This window comes from Phocoena phocoena, chromosome 3 (genome assembly GCF_963924675.1).
Source record: "Phocoena phocoena chromosome 3, mPhoPho1.1, whole genome shotgun sequence".
Taxonomy (NCBI): domain Eukaryota; kingdom Metazoa; phylum Chordata; class Mammalia; order Artiodactyla; family Phocoenidae; genus Phocoena; species Phocoena phocoena.
This window is the reverse complement of record NC_089221.1, coordinates 64620989-64647290: the sequence shown is the minus strand read 5'-3', so window position 1 is coordinate 64647290 and position 26302 is coordinate 64620989. Positions and strand designations below refer to the sequence as shown.

Sequence of the window (26302 nt, the reverse complement as noted above, 5' to 3'; positions counted from 1 at the left end):
CTTTGTAACTAGTGTAAGTAAATAGTGTTGGTGTATTGGGACTACAGTAACACTACTGATATATAAAAACACAGCTCCAAAACTTTAACTTTTAGACAAATGTGCAAAAGAGATTAGAAAGTATCTAGGAAACACTTGGTTGGGTTTAACTCTGATGTCATGAGCAGCACTCCTGAGAAATTTGGGAACTGGGTGCGCAGGGGGTGTGGTGAGTGGACTCTCTGGAAGCATCCTACTTCGCTAGCCAACAAGACTGCCAGGTGAAAAGGCAATGGAGTTTCCTCCTTTATTCAATGTGACAGAGAGCCTCCAAACACACTTGCCTTCCAGGACCCTAAAATAATCTTCAAATAAAATGTTTCATCTAGCAACCTAAGTGTCCATCAATAGATGAATGGATAAAGAAGATGTGGTACATGTACATACAATGGAATATTACTCAGCCATAAAAAAGAATGAAGTAATGCCATTTGCAGCAACATGGATGGACCTAGAGATTATCATATTAAGTGAAGTAAGTCAAAGAGGGAAAGACAAATATCATATGATATCACTTATTTGTGGAATCTAAAAAAATGATACAAATGAACTTATTTACAAAACAGAAATAGACTCACATACATAGAAGACAAATTTTTTTTTTTTTTTTTTTTTTTGCGGTATGCGGGTCTCTCACTGTTGTAGCCTCTCCTGTTGTGGAGCACAGGCTCCGGACGCGCAGGCTCAGCGGCCATGGCTCACAGGCCCAGCCGCTCCACGGCATGTGGGATCTTCCTGGACCGGGGCACGAACCCGTGTCCCCTGCATCGGCAGGTGGACTCTCAACCACTGCACCACCAGGGAAGCCCAGAAGACAAATTTATGGTTACCAAACGGGATAGTGGGTGGAAAGGGGGCAGATAAATTAGGAGGTTGGGATTAACATATACACACTACTATATACAAAATAGGTAAATAAAAATGACCTACTATATAGCACTGGGAACTATACTCAATATCTTGTAATAACCTACAGTGGAAAAGAGTCTGAAAAAGAATATATATATATATATATATATATATATATATATATATATCTCACACACACACACATATATATATAACTGAATCACTTTGCTATACACTTGAAACTAACACATTGTAAATTAACTATACCTCAATAAGAATAAATATATTAATGTTTTGTCTAAACAACAAAACCAGAAAGCCCATTTATTTAAACTCACAGCAGTGTACAAGTTTTAAAATAAGGGACATAAGAAGATCAATGGCATTCTTTCAGAAGTTCTGTTTGGGGCCAAAATTATTCTCATTATCAAACGCCACAGGGAGAGGCATGATGGGGGTGGGCTGGTGGGACACCAGGAATATGAGAGATGTTCTCAGTGGAAAGGATAAGAATAAGCCCAAAGAGGGAATGTTAACAACATTAAAGGTAGGAAAGAATGAGTATCCTAACCAGGGAGGGTTTCATTGTTTTGTTCTGGTCTTTTTAAATCACAAAAGGTGATTAACACAATCCAATTTAAGGATGGGCTAGAAATATCAGTCAAATTTGCCATTCTCTAACCACAATGGAAAAATATGTAAAATGAAGACTCACTGCCAAAAAAGTTGATAATTGTGCAGTTGTATGGAGAAGCAACATCTTGAATTTTAGTAATCAAAGATCGTGTGGCTTAGAGGGGCTGCAGGAAGAGATAACAACCAAGATAAGGTTAGAGTTAAGCACTTCAAAAACCAAGCACTGTATTTTCCTCTTTCTCACATGGTCATGATATTCCCTATCCTTATATTTAATTATTATCAAAAGGTCAACTGATTCACTTTGTTATAAAGCAGAAACTAACACACCATTGTAAAGCAATTATACCCCAATAAAGATGTTAAAAAAAAAAAGTCAAAGGCCCCCAGCATATGATATCATATAGACATCCATATACCTCTATACTCCTGCAAATACACATAGAGCAGGGACTTCCCTGGTGGTCCAGTGGTTAAGAATCCATCTTGCAATGCAGGGGATGCCGGTTCAATCCTTGCTCAGGGAACTAAGATCCCACACCGCAACTACTAAGCCTGCGCAGTCTGGAGCCCGTGAGCCACAACTAGAGAGAAGCCCGTGCACTGCAACAAAGGATCCCGTGTGCCACAACTAAGACCCGACACAGCCAAAAATAAATAAATTAATTTTTTAAAAATTCTTTTAAAAAAACCACATAGGGCTTCCCTGGTGGTGCAGTGGTTGAGAGTCCACCTGCCGATGCAGGGGACACGGGTTCGTGCCCCGGTCCAGGAAGATTCCACATGCCGTGGAGCGGCTGGGCCCATGAGCCATGGCCGCTGAGCCTGCGCGTCCGGAGCCTGTGCTCTGCAACGGGAGAGGCCACAACAGTGAGAGACCCGCGTACCGCAAAAAAAAAAAAAAAAAACACATAGAGCAAAGAGCACTGAAAACACAAATGTCAAGTATCTTAGTCTGAAACCTCCCACTTTTCTTTGTGTCTATAATAGTATTATAAAATCAACATAAATTAGTAAAAGTTTATAGGAAAAGGATTACCACATCAACCAAATATGCACATTGATAGGAAACACATTCTAATTTCAGAAAATGTAAAACATTATACTCCAAATATGCTTAAAATCAATGGAATACGGTGATTTTAGGCATTTCTACTTTATGCATTCAAATGGAACTCACTTATCATGATCCTAGGCACTCTAACTAATCATAACAAACACCCCCTAGGAAAAGTAAATCCCACCAAAAATCATTCATAGGTCTATAGCTTTATTTCCCAAAATTAGACTACCATATTTGACCATATTTGTTTCTATATTTTACTCACAGATGAGATTGTACTTCCATTCCAGAAATTCACATTTTCTGTTGGGTTTTTAACCAGTTACAAAACGACCTTGAAATGCAAGTGGGGCATTTATTAGAGAAAACAGCTTTTAATTAAGGTGGAGAAGTTGGGGAAAATACCCTTATGGTCAGAGTTTAAAAGGCTGCCTATCACTTCCTGCTTTTTTATTTGTTAATTTGTTTGCATATGCCTCCACCTGCCCTGACAATTTGTTCACAAATGTCATCCTGATGTTCACTGCAGCATTACTTACTATACCAAAGCAAAACTTTATAATATTAAAACAACCTAAAGATCCAACAGCAGAAGAATGTTTACAACTGTGGGACAAAGAATGCTGTACAGTAATTTAAAATAATGTTTTCAAAGATATTTACTGGCAAACAAAATGTTCACAATATTCAATTTAAAAAGATCAAGATCCAAAACTCTACATACATAAAATATGATCTTGATTATGTTCCACTTTAAAAATGTCTATTTATTATATTCATACACTGAAAAAAAACTCTTGAAGGAAATCCTCCAACAATTCAATACATAATTTTTTCTGAGGAATGGGATTTCAGGAAATTTTAATTTTCTTATTTTTCAGTTCTCTGAGTTTCAAATTTTACACAAAAACATTACTCCTTTTTTGAGTGAATGAATTTTATAATTCATTAATAAGTTTAATAATGTGCCTAAAAAGTTAGAAATTGTAAAGGAAACACAAGTAATATAGAGTTATGAAGAAATCAAATGGATAATATATGTGAATGCATTTTGAAAGCTAGAGTTACACACCTATATCATTTAATTTTTAATTAATAATAATAATTTAAATTTCTATAGCAACTGCATAAAAATAGAAGATTAGATATTAGTTAATGTAGAGGTCTATTTGGGTTCATGAGCTAGTGTCTGAGACACTAGCAAGACAGTTTCAAGATCATAAACCTCAGACCTTTACACTCAATTATTTACAAACAAACAAGCTCTGTTTTTTATCCCTGACCAAATGTTCAAGAAATTATATATGCCTTAATTATTCTCTCAAAGAACTGGAATAAGAATGCAGGTATTTTGACTGGTATCCACTTAGGCTACAATGGTTCAAGAATAACAAATCACTTCTATACATAATTCATGGAATCAGAAAATATATACTATCTATATCCATTCACTGATTTCCTTTCTTTCCCCAGTTTTATTGAGATACAACTGACAAATAACATTGTGTAAGTTTAAAGTGTATGTGATGATTTGATATATTATGTGTTGTGAAATGATTACCATAAGGTTAGCTAACAAATCCATCACTTCACATAGTAACCACTGTGTCTGTGGGGTGTGTGTGTGTGCACGCATGCGCATGGTGAGAACATTTTAGATCTACTCTCATAGTTAATTTCAAGTATACAATACTGTATCGTATAGTCACCATTGTGTACTTTATTTATTTATTTATTTTTGGCTGTGTTGGGTCTTCATTGCTGCAGGCAGGCTTTCTCTAGTTGCTGCGAGCAGGGACTACTCTTCATTGCAGTGCGTGGGCTCCTAATTGCGGTGGCTTCTCTTGCTGCAGAGCACAGACCCTAGGCGCATGGGCTCAGTAGTTGGGGCTCACGGGCTCTAGAGCACAGGCTCAGTAGTTGTGGCGCACGGGCTTAGTTGCTCTGCAGCCTGTGGGATCTTCCTGGACCAGGGCTCGAACCCGTGTCCCCTGCATTGGCAGGCGGATTCTTAACCACTGCGCCACCAGGGAAGTCCCCATGGTGTACTTTAGATCCCCAGAAGCATTACTTTTATGAATTAAAATTGCTTTAAAAATGTTCTGCTAAATTAGGAAGTTAGGATTAACTTATACACGCTACTATATATAAAACAGATAACTAACAAGGACCTACTGTATAGGACAGGGAACTCTACTCAATATTCTGTAATAACATATATGGAAAAAGAATCTGAAAAGAATATATATATATATTCAGATATATATATATCTGATTCACTTTGCTGTACACCTAAAATTAACACAACATTGCAAATCAACTATACACCAATAAAATTTTTTTTCAAAAGTTAGGACAACCAACAAAAAATAATAAAAATAAAAATGTTCTGTTTACATGGCAATTTATACCAAAAGGGAGAAAAATATGTAAGCTGTGGATTTATTTATCTTTCAGTATACATTTTAAACACTCTCTGTAAAAAACAGAACTTTTAAAGCACAAATACCAATTTAGCTACATTTTTCTTCAGAAAAAACTACCTATTAATCTCACTTTACTATATTTAATATTTATTACAGTCAGAAGGATCTATACAACAGAAAGTATCTAAATGACAAAAAAAATTTTCTTCACTGATCTATTTAGGTAATATTCTCCTGCACTTAGTAAAAGTAATCTTCCAACTATTTCTTGAGGAATTTGTCATCCACTAGATATTCTCCATAGAACTTAAGAACCTTGGGCTCACAAAGATGCCGACAAACTAGTCAGAGAAGCCGTCTGCTTCTCCAAATGGATAAAATGAACAGAACACACACCTGCAGTAAGCAAACTTTCAATTAATCTGCTGTTTAAACGGCCCTCACTTAAATGAAAAAATATAATTGTAAAGAATTTAAAAGTAATATTCTTGTAGCATTTTAGTTTACAAAACACTTTTCATATAGATTGCCTCAATTAATTTAATATTCCCACTTTCTTTACAAGGTAGGAATTATCATGCCCATTTTCCAGATGAGGAAACGGTTAAGCCTCAGAATCCATACATTGTTAAAGGTGAATCTAGAACTTGAACTCGGGAACTTCACCTCAATGTACTGGGCATTCTGTACTGTTTAACCAGATGGCATGCCATTGCATCTTCAGCGCTGTGAGACAAGGACATGGCAGGAGAACAGGAAGAAGGATGGTCTCAGCTTAAACTGGCATGAGGAAAATGAACTTGGATTAATAACATTCACAGAGGAAATTACAGCTAAGGCACTAGAATCACAAGATGCTCCGGTTCAACCATTTGACTGCACAATTCCAGAGACAACAGGTGAAATTTGCCAGCAAAACAAATACGAGAAGATACTTTGGCCTGGAACACAAAGACTGAGTACATATAAATGCCTTCTCCTTTGCTCACATTGACATTGATGGCACAAGTTGCAAGTACCATTCTCAGTTGCCTAATGTTTCAGACAACAGTATTTGCTGCTCTGGGTCAGGAGAGACTACAATCCAGTTAGACCTAGTGGCCAAAAAGCAGGAGCATAAATCAAAGCACTGAGGATGTGGACTCACTTCAAAACATAAGCGATCTTATCAGAGTCAAGAGACATAGCATAGACAAGGTCAGAAATGGCAGGGAGGGCTATGTCTTCTACATCTTCAACACTGGGCCCCTCAAGGTGCTAAGCAGACACCAAGAAGGAAGCCTGTGCTAGAAATCAGCAGCACGGGAGAAAGACAGGGATGCTTTGGAAACAGACTGACCTGTTCCCCAACACCCGACTCTCCACCACATCAGCACAGGGGCAAGCATACAGAGATTATAGAGGTTACATAAACGGGTTCAAATGCTTCCCTTGGATAAATATGGGCCCACAGCTTTGCCTGTTGACATATAACATATATAACATATAGTTTCCTTGGGTGGAAGCTATAACTTACTTTATGGGCTTTATGAATCAGATCAGACTGAGAAGTTTTCCACCTAAACTGCAAATGTACCAAGGCAGAGAAGAATGAGATTGAAGACTAAAACTTTTCCCTCCTGGTTATATATTTCTAGCTCCTAGTTGAGGGCCAAGATCAACAAATGCTAAGTCACTAAACTAGGCTCTATTAACTAAGTTTGCCACTTAGTTAAATTCTTCCCTGGGAGAATTACTAAACCACTAAAGCCTCAGTATTCTTATCTGTAAAATAAAGAGGATACCAATATCTCGGGATGGTTGTGAAGATTAAATGAGATAATATATGTAAAGTGCTTGGCTCTTTAATCCCAAATCAGCATTTAATGGTAACTCTTACAATTGTATAATACAAAACAATATTCATAAAATACTAACAAATTAGTATCCTAAATAAAATAGTCTAATTTTACTTTGTTCTACTTTCCAAGAAAAAAGGGCTAACTTATGCCTGGAGAAAGATGACTGCTTTAAATTAAACGCTCATCAACTAAGATAGATAGATGATAGATAGATAGACAGGTATACATACACACATAGTTAGATAGATGGTAGACAGACATCAGATATGAGAAGACAATCTAAAAGTTTAAACTAAATCTACTACGTTAGGAGTAAAATGGGACTTATACCGCGGTACCCTCAAAATATACACCTCAGCACTCTGTAGTGGTATAAAGATAAACATCTGTAAAAAAATCTTACGACTACAAAATGAATTTTTTGTTTTTTTTTTGTTTGTTTTTTTTATTTATTTATTCATTTATTTATTTTTGGCTGTGTTGGGTCTTCGTTTCTGTGCGAGGGCTTTCTCTAGTTGTGGCAAGCGGGGGCCACTCTTCATCGCGGTGCGCGGGCCTCTCACTATCGCGGCCTCTCTTGCTGCGGAGCACAGGCTCCAGACGCGCAGAGCTCAGTATTTGTAGCTCACGGGCCCAGCTGCTCCGTGGCATGTGGGATCTTCCCAGACCAGGGCTTGAACCCGTGTCCCCTGCATTGGCAGGCAGACTCTCAACCACTGCGCCACCAGGGAAGCCCGAATTTTTTGTTTTATTTTCTTCAAAAACACCATATTCAAAGATGTTCTGAATTAAATTGATAAAATAAGGGTTAGTTGTGGTTTGAGTTCTTAGTATTTTATCATTACTGAATTAGAAGTAATTAACAGATAAATTTCCAGAGAAAAGAAAAAAGATAACTTTTCCACTGCTTTGAAAGGAGTTTCACTCATGTTTAGACTCACTATTAAAACTCATTTCTAAGTGGTGATGACCAGGTTGCTTGTTACAGACCCTCACCTACCACTCCAACACACACTAAGAACAATTAGAAAAGCTGCACACAACACACACACACACACACACACACACACACACACACACACACACGCAAAATAATCCATTTGAAAGCATCAGTGAGATAACAAGGCAGCCAGGACCTTGTTAAGGTCTAAGGTATCTAAGGAGTAAAGACACCTTAGAGAAGGGAAGTCAACTAGTGGGCCTGACAGTCTTTGAAGTTGTTCCACTCCAGGAATTTGCCAATTTCTAAGTAGTACAGAGCCAAGAGGCTAAGATATCAGGCAGAAAGCAGCAATTAACAGTCTGGAAATCAGCACTGAGTTTTTGGCAGCCCCATGGGGCATGTAAGAGACCAAGGAGGAAGGGGTTATGTAAACACCCAGAATTCCTGATAAGACCTTGGAAAGGCTATACTTCAGAAATTAGGACAAACTGGAATAGTGTTCTCACAAACCTGAAACCTATCTTTCATCAGCTCATTCTCAGAATGGATTAGTGTAAAATACCCCACATTAATGCCTGCAAGAAAGCAAAAGTAAACCTTCTCTGAAGGAAAACACATCATGCAGAGCCTAAAATTACCTCTTTGATTTTTCACACACAATGTCCACCATCCAAACAAAATTACAAGGTATGCAGGTGACCATTAGCTTACAGCTGAGTCCTTGTCAAAACTGACCCATAGAGGTCTTGTAACTCTCCAGCCTGAAATTCCCATTTTGGATGAATCAGCTCAGACTCCAGAACTAACAAGGTGGGAACGGCTAAAACCTTGTTTGTTCAATGGAAAAGGTATATTCAAGAATGTAGCTGGTCTGGCCCCAGAAGCATCTCAGCTTTACATTTTAAAAAGTAGCAAGTATCTCTCTGTGGGGAACTTTATCTGCTCTGCTACCTGAGGCAAAGCCACTGACTCAATAGGGTCCTTGATTCACAGAAATTCCCTAAATATCTGGGTCCGGTTCACTGATGGTTTGGCTAAGCTGAGACCCAATGGTATCCATTGGGGTGCTGTGGCTAGTCAGCCTCAGTGTCAGCTATGCAGAAGAAAAAGCAGAGGTAGTTGCTCCAGTCAGAGGGTAGGGCTCAGACTTTTGGGCTGGTGCCAATGGCAGAGCTGTTTGGTCTGCCACTTGGACAACTATAGACTGTAAGATTAAAGAGACACTTCTTTGGAAACATGAACCTGGGAACAATCCATGTCTGCTGACTGAACTGTATGGATCAGTCATGTAGATGTCCACAGGAAGGACTGTGGAATCAAGGGCTGTGGAATCAACTGGAATCAAGCTGTGCTGGAGCCTGACTCTGTTTCTAATGCAGAAGGCTACCACTGCAGGGCAGACTTGTGACGCCTGCCAAAAGTTGACCCATTTGTCTCACAATGGGAGAGGCCATGTCACAAGGGGTGAAACCCCTCCCACTCCTGGTAGATTGGCTACACCAGACATTCAAAGCCCTCTCAGGACTAGCAATGCTACCTCACCACTGTTGATACTTTTTTAGGTTACTGGTTAGCTGTTTCCAGTCACACCATTGTGGCCCTTGAAACTAATCTGTATACTCAACAATGGACTGACTGTCCAACCCTTTCTCCCTCATTCCCTCCTGGTCCATATACTTTAGTAAGGCAGTTTGATCAGTGAGTGCAGGTATTCCAAGAAAGGGGTCATCCCTTCTTGGCCACTTCCTGGGTAATGATCAGGACAAAAGGGGAAGAATTATAGGGCATTATACAGATATATTTTGAAAACTGAGGATTCTATCTTGACCAGCGCTGGGCATGATGCATTTTTCTTTCCCTAACAGCACCCCCAGGCCAGCCTAGATGACACAACCTACAGGTGGCAGCAGAGCTGAAAGGGGGTGTCAGGGATTCAAGCTTAACTCTGGTTAAGTTTTATAAAAGTACCTTGTCCCTCTTGCACCTGACCCTTCCAGATGAAAGGTGTAGGTGCAAGTTGGGGATGACCAGAAACAAAATGAAGTTAGAGCTTCTGAAATGGGACACCCAGTTTTGTGAATAACACTGCTATGAAAATTCTTGTACAAGTCTTTGGTGCATATACATCTATGCATCTCTAGAGGAAGAGCAACAACCCAACACCTGGGGAGGGAACACCTCAGACCCTAGAAGGTATGAGGGAGAAAAGAACATTATGATATTTTGTCTTTTTGAATTGCCCCTGGAGCCTTCCTCCAAAGGGAAAACATCCTGGTGTGGCAGTCCAAAGCTGCTGCAAGTGCATTCTGTTTTACTTACTGCTGCATCTTTTGTGATGCACTTGATTGCTTTGACCACAGAGCAGCAAGGGAAGGCCCCAGCTCCTGCACCTTCTACACAAAGCACCTCCGGATGCTGTCCCCATCCCCATTCATTTCATGGGCAGAAAAATGCCACAAAGAAAAAGACAGAGAGTTTATACGACATTAAAGTTTTAAACTTCTCTTCATCAAATGACATCTGTAAGAAAGTAGAAAGGCAAACCAGAGTAGGAGAAAATATTTCCAATACATATAACTGACAAAGGACTTGTGTCTTCATATACACTAAGATGAACAAGATGATGTTCAATTATTTTTGACATTCAAAAATGGCAATTCATAGAGTTTAACTTAATATTTTAAAACTCCTACAGATCAATAAGACAACTCAATTTTTTAAAAAATGGGCAAAAGGTTGAACAAGCACTTCAAAACAGAGAACAATCAAATGGTCAAGAAATACCTGAAAAACTGTTCAACCTAATTATCAAAGAAATGAAAATGAAAACCAAAATGAGATACTGCTACACACCCACTAGAATGCTTAAAACTAAAAAGACTGATAATACCAAGTATTAGCAAGAATGTAGAGCAACTGGAATTCTTATACACTGCTAGCGGGAACATAAATTGATATACCTATTTCAGAAAACTGTTTAGCAGTAATTATTGAAGTTGAATATAAGTAAGTCCTATGAACCAACAAGTTCATTCCTAGGTATATACCGAACAGAAATGTATACATGTATGTGCACAAAATATCTGTACAAGAATTTCCATAGCCATATTATCTGTAATAGCTTCAATCTGGAAACAATCCAAGTGTTCCATCAACAGCAGATAAAGAATGGGTAAAGGAGCTGTTGTATACTCATCCAGTGGAACACTACAAAGAAACTGAAAAGGAATGAATCACAACACCCAAAGACATCGATGAATCTCACAGATGTGATGTTGAGGGAAAGAAGTCTGACACAGAAGAGTACTTATTGCATGAGTCAATGGCAAAGTTCAAAAACAAGCAAAAGCAATCCATGATGTTAGAAGTAAGGATGGTGGCTACCCATGGGGAGGAGCATTGAAGAGGAATAGACATGAGGTTAGTTTCTGGAGGGCTGATCATGTCCATGGCTTGATCGGGATGCTGCTTACAAAAATATATTCACTTTGTGAGAATTCAGGAAGCAGCACACTTACGATTTGTGCACTTTTCTATATGTATGCTATACTTTGAAAAATATGCTTATTGTTAAAAGAACAACATTCAAATAATTTTTGATACTAAAGTATTAAGAAAGTAAAGAGAAATTATGAACATGAACCCTTAGCAACACAGGAGGCCTATCAGGACCAGAGGACAGAAACTGCCTTACTGGAAAGATCTTATTGATAAGGTAAGGATGTACAGCTACTACTGAAGGAAAAGAAGGTGGCTTAAATGCATAAATATTAGTTGGTGAAAATAATATTTACTAGCTTGATGAATACACTGGACATGTCAATAATAATGTCTCTCACGCCCACCAAACTTTCCATGAAAATCCCTCACCCACAGTCCCTGCTGTTTGACAGCCAATTTATGGACCAGTCAGAGACCAGTGGTCTTGTCTAGCCCCCAAAATGTGAACTGAGTCGATCAGATTCTCTCTCACAGAAAGACGAGCTTGAATATACTGAGTGAATAAGCGATGCTGCAGTGAGAACTGAAGCAGTAGAAGCAGAGAGAAAGGGGCCACAATATGTTGAGTCAGTATCACGAGGGGCACAGCAGCCTGAAGGAGGGGAAGCAGAAATTATGAGAAAACAGAGGCAGTAAGTAACCAAAGACGCATAAACGCACTGAAAAACATGTTAGCCAGTACCAATGTCCAAAGCACAGCTAGGTCACAATAAATGTAGAGCGGTACTTGCCCTTATATTGCCCTACAATATTCCCGCTGTCCCCCACCACACACAGAGGTGCCCATTATTCAAGACAACTTGAGTTCATATCTCTCCCTTGCAATCAAAAGAGCCTAAGGCAAGGGCTTCCCTGGTGGCGCAGTGGTTGAGAGTCCGCCTGCCGATGCAGGGGAGAGGGGTTCATGCCCCGGTCCAGGAAGATCCCACATGCCGCGGAGCGGCTGGGCCCGTGAGCCATGGCCGCTAAGCGTTCGCATCCGGAGCCTGTGCTCCGCAAAGGGAGAGGCCACAACAGTGAGAGGCCCGCGTACCGGAAAAAAAAAAAAAAAAAAGAGCCTAAGGCAAATAATCATGTGACAGAGACCAACTCACCCTAGAAAAGCTTAGCAACACTAGAGAAAGCAAACTGCACACTTGATTAATGAAACCTTAGTAATTACCTTAAAATAGCATTGCCTGCTGTTGGGTCTCAGAATTGATTCTGAAAGATGGATGAAACACTGATTTACGGATGACATCCTGATTGTTGCAAAACTATACTAAATACTGAGCGATGAGAAGCATCAAGGGCATCAGAGGAGAAAGCACTCACTCAACTCTAAACAAGACTCTTCCAGCTGCTGGAAGAGTTTGGTAAATGGACTTCAATAAAGAAAAGACGATCCCTCAGTAACAGAACCACCAATAATTTAATTTCTTCTAGAGTGTGGTCAAATCATGAAAATACCTTTACACCATGATCATTGTTAAAAACTGATTTCAGGGCGTCCCTGGTGGCGCAGTGGTTGAGAGTCCGCCTGCCGATGCAGGGGACACGGGTTCATGCCCCGGTCCGGGAAGATCCCACATGCCGTGGAGTGGCTGGGCCCGTGAGCCATGGTCACTGAGCCTGCACGTCCAGAGCCTGTGCTCCGCAACGGGAGAGGCCACAACAGTGAGAGGCCCGCGTACAGCAAAAAAAAAAAAAAAAAAAAAAAACTGATTTCAAATTTTTCTTTAGGATTTAACATGCCGGAACTTATTTAAAAGCTAATTCTACTACCTTTATGTCCTCACAACTACTGTCTCAAGCTTTCTCCTTTAAAATGATATCAAAGAAACAAAAAGATGATGACAATTACAGTAACACACATTAAAAGAGAAACACATTACAAACTATTTCCTGGATCATTCTTTTCAGAGCTACACCTAGTACAATCTTCAGCGCCAAACAAGAGCTATGCCAAAACCCAAAAACTTCCTTATTTACAAGTGAAATAATGATGTCTGGGCTTTGCTTTAAGATAGTTCAACAACAACAACAAAAAAGGCATGTGTGGAGAAAAACAGAGATAACAAGAAAGCTGAAGATTGCTGAAGCTCTACGATGAGTATATTGGTGTTCCCTAAACTGTTCTATTTTGTCTGTGTTAAATTAAAAGTATTTTTTAAAGAGGAAGGAAGGAAAAAAAACACCTAAGTGACCCTAGTAATGAAAGCAACAAGAAGAAAATCAAAAAAGAACTATATTAGAAAGGGAGTAATAAAAACACCAGCTGACAAATGTGCTACGTATGTGCTGGGCCCTGTGTTGAGAGCTTGGCATGGACTGTTGCCTATGAGTCTCCCAACAACTGGATGATGTAGGTACTATCGTGATCCCCAACACAGGCAGGGGTCCGGGCTTAGAAAGAGAAATTGCTCATCATGTATCTGGTAAGCAGCTGAGTGGAGACTGAAACCCCCACGGTTTAACTCCTGAACGGAACCATACACAATACTACCATCTGACCTGGAAAGTGATATTCTTAAACTTAAAAGAAAGCAGATTCATACTGGATATGAGTGGCCTCCTATACCTATGCATCACTGACATTATGTTGTTATGACTCCTTCTGTAAAGAGTTATGATGCTCCACAGTGAGCCTTAGGCCAGGCTACTACCTCCCCATTCCCACATTTCTAACCCAGGAAACCTCCTAGCTTTCCAGCCGTCCCTCTATTTGACAGCACTAACCCTCCTGTTTACATTAGTCACACAAATGGCATGAGTTCATAAATACAGTTCGGGAAATGAATCAGGCATTGTCTACATTAAATCAGAAAATGACAAAACAAAACATTTTAGGAACCTGAAAAGAATGCGAATACCAGTAACCAGGGTCCCTCAGATCCCTGGCTGCTTCCATCATCATCATTGGTCTCAGCAATGTCACGATGGTAAGTATGGGAAGAGCTAATAAAAGAAATTATGGCCTACATTTAAAAAAATGAAGCACTAAAGGGTCAATAAATTTTATTTTTAAGCATAGCTTTTCTTAAGGTTGTTTTATTTGTATCTTCTCAGACCTTATGAGAATTCTATTTTTCATTAACTTACTGTACTCTGATGCTGTAACTTATACAGCCCTCCCCAACTTTCTCATTTCTTCCTTTACAGTTCAAAAAGAAAAGAAATAGGGGGCTTCCCTGGTGGCGCAGTGGTTGAGAGTCCGCCTGCCGATGCAGGGGACATGGGTTCATGCCCCGGTCCGGGAAGATCCCATATGCCTCGGAGTGGCTGGGCCCGTGAGCCATGGCCACTGAGCCTGCGCGTCCGGAGCCTGTGCTCCGCAAAGGTAGAGGCCACAACAGTGAGAGGCCCGCGTATCGCAAAAAAAAAAAAAAAGAAAAGAAATATTATTTAAATAAACACAGATCAACTCAAACTTGGTTTTTTTTCTGCCGTCTCCCTAAAAGTATATTTGAAGCATTTTGTATTCACTATGAGGACTTTTAAGAAAAATGATTTGAATCTTCATTTTTCGTGAATAGTAAGTTTTTCCAGTGCTAGTAAAAAGGAAAAGTGTGAGAACATGTGTTTTCTGCATCCTTGCTCCACTTTATGATACCAATGTTTTCTCAAGTAAAAGGAAAAGGAAAACTTGCTGTTTGGGTTTTTTCCCCCCCAAATATACACACAATCATATTTGAATTCCTTGGGCAAAAATGGTAAAATATACCCTTTGGTGGAGCCAAAATAATGTATTTCTAACTTCACAATCAGCTAATATTTGAAAATTACACCAACTGAAATGTAATGAATAATTCTGGAATAATGGTTAATTTTTAGAATAATGGCCAAATATTATACAGTAACCAAACATTTACCATAGTGCTATATTGATACCTAACAAATACCGTTTCTAGTTTTGTTTCAATATTAACTAAGATTTTACTATACATAGTCTTGAATTAAGATAAACTAATTTCAGAGAGGAATTTATACCATGATTAACTTAAAATCATTAGTCCTGTATACTAAAGCACCCCAAACTGTACACCGATTGGATTTACAACTCATGTCTTGAAATACATGTCTTAATGACACAAATAAAAACCTATAAACTCCAACATATATAACTGTATAACAAATGTTTAATATTTAATGATGGAAGATAAACTCAATAAACATACACACAACATACACACACATATCCCTTTCTTTTTTTTTTTTTTTTTTTTTTTTTTTGTGCTGTACGCGGGCCTCTCACCGTTGTGGAGCACAGGCTCTGGACGCGCAGGCTCAGCGGCCATGGCTCACGGGCCCAGCCGCTCCGCGGCATGTGGGATCCTCCCAGACCGGGGCACGAACCCGTGTTCCCTGCATCGGCAGGCGGACTCTCAACCACTGCGCCACCAGGGAAGCCCCTATCCCTTTCTTATAGGACAAATAAACAGGCATAAAAACATAAAGCTACTTTAAAATTGTGAAATTAGGATTTCAGACCTGAGTGAATCCATATTACTTGTCAATATGGTTTATTTCATTACAAAATAATCTTAAATACTAGCTTTTTCTATTCTACAAAATTAAAATTATACTGACGTAGCATGCATATTTATTGAAAAATACGGACAAGGTCAACTAAAAAGTATAATCTGCATTAAACAAACAGCAATACCAACAACTGTTTTAACAAACTACTAATATTTGCTTGCTAAAACCAGAAACATTTGCTTATTGTACATGCTTTAGGACTTATCATCCAATGAAAGAAAAATATCTCTATTTTTTAATTCCTGAAAGAAAGTAAAAAATTTGTTATCGCATTACAAATATTTTCCACCATTTAGTAGTACATTCAGCGCTCACTTATTAAAACCCACAGAAAAATACTTGTCCCAATAAAAATTCATTTTTATGTACATCTGTCACATCAAAAATGGATTTTTCTATGTAGAATTCTTAATGATAAGTACAATAATACAAATAGTAAGGTTTAGTGTGTAGTCAAAATTAAAAGAACTATATTTTTCTAATCCATAGGTTATTTTTCTTCATTTAAATCTAAATTGGAAGAATGATTACAAAGTTCAAGTGATAAGTCATTTCTTTCCTAAATTACATTTTAAAACGTTTTACAAGATTTAACAAATACTTTTATTCCGTTTGCCCTTTATTTGTGTTCAATAAGCAAACACTGAAAAGGAAACACTGAGTTTGTTATTATATTTCAATTAAACAACATGAACTGGAACAAAAACCCATGATCTACACTCCCCACCCTCTACAAATATTTCAGGGCTTACGTGCAGCTCTGCCTAATTTGATAAAATGATTAAAATCTTCTGCTGGTGGACAAGTTTGGAAGGCTAAAATGACTGGCTAGAAATGAGGTGACAGGAGAAATCACATAACCCTTAATCCCTTTAAAATTAAATCAACATGTTTAATTCAGCACTAATATGACAAGTATCTACTACTTTAAACCTCCAGAACTAAGGAGATATTCCACCCACCCCCACTGAAACAACTGAAATCAGGCTGAATAGACCACTTAACATTCCCAGGAAAATAAGAGTAAAGATGGCTTTGTTCCTGTATGTCTCTCCTGCTAGCAGGCAAGACAGATACAACCACTTAAACAGATCAGGCTAATTGGGATGTGTATTTTCACCCTCAGAGCAAATATTTTTAAAGATTCCTTACTGAAGTAAACGAATGCCATGTAAAACTGTTTAAACATAAATCTCATTTTTCTTTGAAAACGTAATGGTCTGCAATTGTATTTCTCAAGAATCGAACGTGTCCTGTAAATGGTTTTTAAGGGGAAATAAGAATAAACAAAACAGTGATTCACATACTACAACCCCGGCCCCTATTCCACCCAAATTTGAAATTTCTTGAACCTCAGTGGATTTAAATAGTCTCCTTAGTAAGGCACTCTTCAAGATTATTCAGTCTTCTTACCTAGAGTTGGACTTTGGTCATCTCCTAAAACTCTTTAAGCCTCAGTCTTATCATAGGTAAAAATGAAAGAACATTACCAGTCTCCAAGAGCTGAAGTGAGGTTCAAGTTAGATTCAATAATGGAAGATAACACTGAGCTTGGCACATAGAAGGTACTTAGTACATACAAATTCCCTTCCTCCTTAAACACCTTCACCTGGAACAAAAGGTAAGTTTTTCATTTTCCATAAATGGAGCTCTTTTAGAAAGAAGTACCACCAACACACATTTTCGAGAAAATGAATATCACTTAAAATTTTCCGTAACTGAACACATTTTGATTATATCACCATAACTATCCCTAAGAAATAGCTGCTATAGAAGGTTGATAAGAGAGCCTTGCAATCTCCCAAGGACCTACCAAAGTGAAATCTTGGGACACTATTGAGAAAATGGAGCAACGCAAATATTCCTTCAACCTATGCACATTTGGAAAGTGAAAAATACCTTTCTTTTTTCTTCTTAACTGGAAACAGTTTAAGATAAAATGGTCAAAGAAAGGAAGGAAGGAAGGAAGGAGGGAGGGAGGAAGGGAAGGAGGAGAGGGAGGAAGGGAGGAAAGATGGAAGGAAAGAAGAAAAAAGGAAAAAACCTTTATTTTCTTTTGTCAACCAACTTACTTTGAATTATTATTTAGAAGAAGCAAACCAATGAATGTTTTCTTTTTATAACTTACCACAGTTAATTAGAATTTTTAAATTATTTGAAGGAGAAACAGAATTTAAACTGGCAAGAATGATTAGAGGCATTTTATAGCAAGAATTACATCAACTGTCACTGTCATTACAATGTGTCGCCCTCCAATATGAATGATAAGAACGTCTTTGTCTCAAGCAGTCATGTTTCTATAGTTTTGCACATCTGCTGACTGGATTTATCAGAATATGCACTTCAATCACCTGCTTGGCCTTAACTACTCAGATGCAGTGTTTATTACAGAGACTGATAATCTTTAAATCTTGTGAAATTGTCTTTCACATCCTGTGCACAGCAAAAAGCTCACACTTTCTGTTATAATCTTAGAAAGAGGAGATGTCACTATTGGAAGATAACTCAGAAATCATCCTAGCCAAACTCTTAATTTTTATTAACACATCTGAAAACAGATTTCATTAATAGAAAAAAACAGAGGAAATGTTAAGAGATTTGCCTTTAAGAAGTCACACAGAAATGGTGGAGGAAACCCATTCTGCCTCCCTAAATCCCGTTTCAAGCCCTAACCTTCAAGTATGTTTATGGGGTTGATGGAGACATATATGTGGAAAGTTCCAGAAGCATATTTGGAGAAGCAGACCTTGACAGGATCCCTGCTCAGCGCCTCACATCCACCCTCTACCTCACCCGTTTCACAGGTCCACCATGTCTAGGTGCCTGAGAAGAAGTGAGCACATTAGCAATACAAATTAACTGAAAGAGAACCAACTGCATAAACTGTAGATTTAAGGTAAACTTTTTTTTTTCTTATCTTTGCAGTTTCTTCTTCATTCTTCAAACACACCCAGACAGACAGTGTTACACAAAAAATATCAGCCTGCTAAGCCAACCCAAGTCACAGAAGTATGTCTAACACAAGACAAACTGACAGATTTCCCAATCCAACCCCTAATCCATTTCGGAGTGCTTGCTTCTCTACATCTCAGTTTTACTACAAACAGCAAAGGTTCTAATTTCTAACCTCGAAGAGATGTATAAATGATTGAGAAATACTCATAACTTGTATGATGATAAACAGAGGAAAAAATTCTTAGTAAGGGGACCTTTTTAGGACTTCCATTAGAAAGTGGCATGAAAGTCAAACTATTTGGAGGTTACATTTCTTTATAAAGTATAAAGAAAATTGTCCTGAAGATGAGAGTCTGGATATTCTCCAAGTAGAAAAATCTTGGTTTTCATATGTTAACAGGTCAGACAACCATGTTAAGGTGCAACAGGTAACAACTCCCCACTCACAGCTCATAACAAAAGTGGCTATCTCCTGATATTATTAGAAGCACAAAAAGAAAAAATTATTTGTAATTGAGTCAATGATGTATCTTCAGAATAATTTCAAGTACCCTATTTTAGTATAGACGTAATAACACTTTAAAAACGTACTGGTTTTTGCTCCCATGGGCCTTGGAACACATGCCTTAAAAAAAAAAAAAAAACCTCAACAATGGAAAAGAAAAAAAAAATAGATCCTGAAAAAAGTTTCTACTTATTTCCTCAAAACCCTTCCTCCTGCTCTCAGTTTAATTTCTAAAATGCCTGACTTGAAATTTAAACTTATATTTCCAGTATCTATATCTACAAAATTGGAAATCAGTTTTTCAAAGAACTCTCAACATGCCCTCAAAAACCAAAGAGAATATTTTTAAATTTTTGGATGTATAAGTGTTATACCAAGTTTAATCAGTTAAGTCTGAGTGATTTATAGTGAAACCACAGTGAAAAAAATCAAACTTCTGGTTGATCTAGTTTTAGCTCCTCTTAATTTTACACATTGTTTTATGAGCCCCCAGGGGTTATGTAGGCATCTTACTCATCTTTCCATCCCTAGCGCCTCTCACAGCCGCCCTCGGGGATTTGCAGTAGAAGCTCTTTGGCCTGACTTACATGGAAAATTAAGCTGCTAAAATTTTTTATGCAACAACAAAGACCATCAGCCTCTTTTTTTCAAGGTGGAGATCTAGAAGCAAAGTGAGAACATTTGGGAGCATAAATTAGTCTGCTTTAACTTTAATAAGAAATGGTGATTGAAAAAAATACAAATTTCGCACTTGCAGGAATGGGAGGCGGTGGGGGGGGGGCGGGAGTTACTAAATCTCGAGGATTTTTTCCTCCTTAAGTGCAAAACATAGCAAAACTAATAAAATTATGACCCAGAATAAAAAGGTCACATTCATTTTCAAGCATTCACTTAAAAGTATACAGAAGCGTTCTTTAAAAATGCCCGCATATTTACACATAGCAGGAATGTGGGTACCAAATATTAATCCTGAGGGAAACGGATACACATTTACCTTCATAATTAGACACAGCAGGCCAAATGTTAAAGTAAACTGACATAAACCACAAAGACAGATTGAAAGTGACCAACAGAAAGTGCCCGTCAGTCCTGGAAGCCCCGCTTGTTCCCTGCACAGCCATTGATCAAACATCTGCAGGCAGAGAAACCTACACTCACTAGCTGGGTGACGGAGAAACCAAACTTTTACAAATAAGTTAGTTCCGTCTTGCCAATCTAAATCCAACAGGTGTCAACCCGCGTCGCCACACTAAGTCCTTCCGAACAAGTTGAAGAGAAGCAATGTAAGGTTAGCAAGGAAGCTGCAATGACCCGACAGCTTTCGGGGTCTCGGAAAATATAAAGCCGAGCCCCTATTCCAACGGATCACAAGGAGATGCACGACAAGGCGGGGATGGAGATGGGGAGGCCGAGGAGGGGAGCTGTCCTGCCACAGACGCCGCAGGGGAATCTCGAAATCTCGGAGGGTGGTCCCACTGTCGGATCGGGCCCTCGACCTCTGGGCTTAGAAGAACTGGGTATTGCCGCGGCCGCAGGCAGGGAGACGGGGAGGGGATGGCGCGTGGTACCTGCTTATCCAGAGCGTCCCGGGCGCCGCCCGGCCCGGCCCCGGCCCGGGGCGGCGCGAGTGCCCGCTCGCAGCTGCAGCCCTCCAGGAGGTACATGCCCGCCGGGCGGCAGCTCTGCTCGCCCTCAAAGTAGAAGAGCACATTCTGGTAGAGAGCGAACCACTTTTCGTGCCAGCGACTCGCCTCGGTTGCCTTCTTGCTCAGGAAGCCGCGCTTGGTGCCCTCTTTGCGGGCTAGGAAGGCCAGGTACAAAGCGTGCCCCTCGTTGTAGCGCACGCTCTTCTGCATGGTGAGGGCGCTGCGGGCTCAGCCCTGCCTCGCGGCCATCTCCCGCCGGCTCGTCCGAAGGCGCGCCCGCTCGGCTCCCGACGGCGGAGGACTCCCCCTTTCCGGGCGCCGCGCACAGGGCACGCCGTCTGCCTTCCGGGCGCGGCGCGGCGCGGCGCGGGTCCGAGGGGCGCCGGGCTGTGGTCGGGGCACGTTGTCTTCCGCCACCGCCGCCCTCCCGGCCGAGCGAAGCCCCCGGAGCCCCCGACGCCCGCGTGGAGAGTGGCCCCGCGAGGACAGCCGGCCGGCCGTTGCTTTGCCCAAAGTTGCGGGAGCCCGAGCCGCGGCGGGCTGGGGCGGCGCAACGCGCCGCAGCCTGTGGAGGACTGTCCTCGGGCAACTCGCTCCGGGAGACAGAAGGTAAAACGTCACGTGGGAGATCAGCTGTAATCGGCTTGGAGACCGATTTAAAGGGCAAAGTCAGCGCGGCGGCGGTGACGGCGGCGCAGCCCGCTTAACCGCGGCGCGCGTCCCTCCCTCGCCCGCCGGCCGGGCGGCTGCCTCTGCTCCGGCCGCGAAGGGGCGGTTCGCGCAGAGGTGGAGGCGTGCGGCGACCGCACACACCCGCTCACACGCGCGCTCGATCGCACGCGCACACACACACATACGCACAAGTATATAGACTCACAAACACAGGCAAATGCACACTCACAGGGTGCACACAGTCCCAACACAAACACTTGCGTTTGCACAATTACACACTCACACGCATACAAACAGGAACACACAAATACACAGACACCACACACTCCAAAACACACAAATATATTCGCACAAATACACACAACGCAATACTTAAGCACACAGAAAATTATGCACTCACATGTATACAAATAACACCCACAACGTGCATTCCTATACACAGAAATACAAACCCATTTACAAATACACACGTAGGCAACCACACACATGCACACACTAACACGCTCACCCAAACACACACATTTACACACGCAAATCATACACTCATCCACACGTTCAACCAAACTCATGCACACAATATAGACACATGCACACTTTTACATTCATACCCACACCCATACAAACTGCACACAAATACACACCCATACACAACACGTTTATATTCACACATTCATGGTCATACACTCTCACAGACAAATGATCATATACATACATGAACACACACACATGAACACACAAATGCACGAACACATTCACTCAAAAGTACACACAAATAACATTCATACACAAGCAGTCACAAACATACAAATACACATTCATGCAAATTCATACACTTTCACAAACCCACTGACACATACAACACACCTGCCACATCCTCACACTCATCCGCGACTGTGTTTCCACGGCAGTGGGTGGAGTCACAGGATGGCTTTGCATAACGGGCAACCTTGACTTTTCCACCTGTACCTGCACTGCTGTATTTAAAACTCGAGGTGAAGGTTAACGAGTGTGACTCTCCTGTTCCCAGAAAGGCATCGGATGCTGTTGGTTCCCTGTCAATGACTGTGATTTCTCAGGATTAAGATGAAAGAGACTAAATTTTAAGCACAGAGTTTTCAACCAGGAAAAAATACCCAAACAGGGAGACTTGTGGCCCCTGACAGAATCGATTCCTCAGAGGCCACGTTGTCATAGGTTCACTAGATACCCTTGCTGGGACTGGGATTCATTGGATAAGTAAATCTCACAGGTTCAGCCAGAAAACCAGGACCCCTAGTATACAATATAAGTGAAAAAGAAATGAGGTGCACAGCAGCTGTGAGAGAAAGCTAGCGAACACTCCAGGGAGTACCAGTGTTTGATTCTGCTATATACATTTTTTAGTCCCCTTAGTCACTTATCATAAAAATGGTTTGTCAACGTGTTTATTGTTAAAGACAAAATAATAATGATAAAAATAAAATCCTTTTCTGGGCCATGAATCTGCCACAATACACCTGTCTTGTACCACTAGTTGTGAGTTCACTAACTGGTAGTCCAGGGGTTCTGCTGTAAGTTGTGATTCTGCAGAATATTTTAACCCTGCCTCACTGAGCAGCTGAGTGTTTGCATTTTACCTCAAAAAAAAAAATCACTATTAAAAACTATACAATAGGGAAATTGCCATTTGAAATTACAGTATGAGCACTGTGGTCATTTTCCTTTACATATTTTTAAATATCTAAAGGACAGTGCTTTGCAGATTTGGGTTTAACTCAGCTGGGAGCTTGCATTGTTCTTTAGAGGAGATACAAGCATAGAGACACTAAGTAAATGTGGACAAGGTTTTGAGCCAGATTCTAGATGCAGAAAAGATGGCAATTGCCTCAGGAGGCTTTTCATTGCCTTCTCTGTGATCTAAACTCCATAAGCGAGTTGACAGCAGTATGGTTGATGAGCTCCATTTTTGAGTGGAAACCATTAAGTGTGTGAATTCAGTACAAAAACAATTTTGCAATGAGTATTCAGAACTCCTAACCACTTGTGTTTTTTCAGATGTGAAACTTCTTTTTTCCCCAATAAGCAATGTCTCTGGTGTTGAGGCGAATTTCAGTGCTTATTTATCCTTACTGTCTACCCAAATATCCTTTGATTTGAACCACAAGAGGTATTCTTCTCAGCCTCTGGTGTGTCATCGCTTCCTACCATGGACGGTGTTGTGGCCATCGTATGCCCCCCGATAGCAAGAGAAAGGAACTCTGATTTCTTCCAAAATTTGGCTGGTGACCATTATGGGTTTTAATTATGGAAATTCACTGGGAGGACTACTTATTGATCACCTGTTTATGTCCTCAACACTATATTTAAGTGATGTAGAGGATATAGGGGAAAGACTTTGCCACTGCCCCTAGGTGCTTAGTCTACTGGGAATAGGATTTAATGTTTAGGCACTTCTCACCTAACTGTTCCTCCAAGGCACATCTGCACCACCCAGTAAGAGAGCTGATGTGCAGTAGGTATCTATGCGATTCATAAATATTTCCCAAATTAATTTAATATTTGGTCACTGAATTATTAAAGAGGGCACACACATTAGCAAACATTAGATCATTCTGTAAGACTGTAAGAGACGGAAACAACCAAAACTTCCTGCACATTCTAGAGAAGCTATATCTAGTGACTGCCTGATGGGCATTTGTGGACTTTTAGCTTCCTTCATCCATATGGAAACTGCACCCCTGGAATGGTGCCATCTTGAAAAACAAAGGGCCCGGAGGTTATGTAAATGAGGATGTTTTTCCTCCCAGCTGATCAAACAGGCTGGCAAAAGGGACTGTGTTCCAAGTGGGTGGAAACAAGCTCTTCTATGAATTCATTATTTTTCCTTCTTGCATTTCATGGACTCTTTCCCAAAAGGGCCCGTTTAAATTGATTTTCGAGAACAACAGTGCATTTCTCACTGATAATGATGAGAGTGTCCTCTTTGACTTTTTCTAGGCAAGTTAAGAGAAAAAAAGTTAGCGATGAACTGTCATATCTGGAAACCCTAATTACTACTTGTAGAGATAGATGATTTCCAGATAATTTGACAAGAAAGGAAGGGAGGGAGAGAGGGAAGGAGGAAGGAAGGGAGGGAGGAAGGAAAGAAGGAAGGAAAAGAGGGATTTTCGTCTGAGTTGTCCAAAGCTATTAAGGTTGGGGAGGTGGAGTAGGGGAGCTCCTCCTTCTACATGAATAGAACCTAATCCATAGCTCTTCCAAATCCCTAATTCACACATGAGAAGACATCCCAGGAGAGCTCTGTGGTCAAATACTATTCAAAGGTTAGGAGGACAGCACGCAAGAAAGTGAAGAAGCATCAGGCAGGCAGGGCCTGGAGAGCATGGTATCCCAGAAGCTAAGTAAAGAAAGTGTTTAGAGAAAGAGGGAGTGATCACATGCTTCTTTGATGTTAAGTTAGATGCTAACCATTCAGTTTGGACAATGAGGGGATTGTTGGTGATGGTGACAACCATGGTTTCAGTGGAGTGGTAGGGCTAAAAAGACTAAATGGAATGGTTCACACACGTTACATATATTACACTCAAAATCCAGGATGCAAATCCAAAACTGTTTGAGGAAAAACTCTGTCAGTCAACTTACCAGTATGGACTTGGAAACTCAACACTCAGATCATCTCACTCTCAGCAGAGCCAGCTGTAGGCCCCTATAGGTAAGTGCCAGGAACATTCTGACAGGTCAGGTCATCACGTGCCCCAGGACCATGTACACCTGAGTGAGAAGCGCTGCTGAGTTTGGAGAAGATTCACTGCCACGGAAGAATGTGCTACAGGGAAATACACCTGGTGAAACCCTGTCACGGTCACACAGCTGATAATGATAAGATTGAATCCAACCTTATCACGGTCAACCGCTTGTCCAAATGGTCCCACAGTGGGGCTATCTGGCTGCTTCAGCAAGGAGTCTCTTTATTCTTCTCTGTCCCACTAAAGACTGAGCAGATGTTCTTGGTGGCTCTGTGTCATCATGCTGTAGGTGCAGGTGCAAATGGGGTAGGGCACAGGCTGTATGCTTTTGCTTAGACTGAACTCTGAAAGTTTTGAAACCTTGGGGATAAGAAGTAGAAAAGGAGTGGGTGAGGCTGTGGGAGTGATTTGAAAACCATAAACAATTTTCTGTCTCTTAGGATCTGGAGCCTTGGATTCCCCTTTGGTGTAGAAACTATTCCTTCATAAGAAGCCCTTTAATAGGCTCTTCAGTTCAGAAATATGAAGCAAATGCCCTCTCATCATTGTGGGAGAAAACTGTGAAGGGATCTAAATGTGAGTGTTTTGGCTCAAAAGCTCAGCATTCTTTTGTAATACATGTTATTGTGTGCATAGGTACTCTAGGAAGAGATGTTTCTTTTTCTTCTGGCAGAGACTGGCTTGATACAGAAATAAAAGCACTACTCTCCTCTCCTGGCATGGAGAGGACTCTACTTCCCAGCCCTTCTTACCATATAAATGGGTTTTGGCCTAAGGGATGTGGGCAGACGTGATGGGCACCTCCTTCTAGGTCTGGTCGGGATCATCTCTGCTCTCTCTTCTCCTTGGTAAGAGTAAAGACACATATTGAAGTCAACAGGGCCACAAGATAGAAGAAGCCACAGTCCCTGAGTCACTGCATGGCTTCGAGCTGCCAGGAACAGCCCAACCCATGTGACATTGTGACATAAGCAAAACAA

The 26302-nt window shown here is 40.5% G+C and overlaps 1 protein-coding gene across 1 annotated transcript in view; it reads right to left on the bottom strand.

The window, feature by feature from the left end:
* RASGRF2 (Ras protein specific guanine nucleotide releasing factor 2) overlaps positions 1-21135 on the bottom strand; it is a 234112-nt gene extending 212977 nt beyond the window's left edge. Inside the window, exon 1 of the mRNA XM_065874125.1 lies at positions 20848-21135. Coding sequence (XP_065730197.1) covers positions 20848-21135 — 288 coding nt within the window. The remainder of the gene's footprint in view (positions 1-20847) is intronic.
* Positions 21136-26302: the final 5167 nt, after the last annotated feature.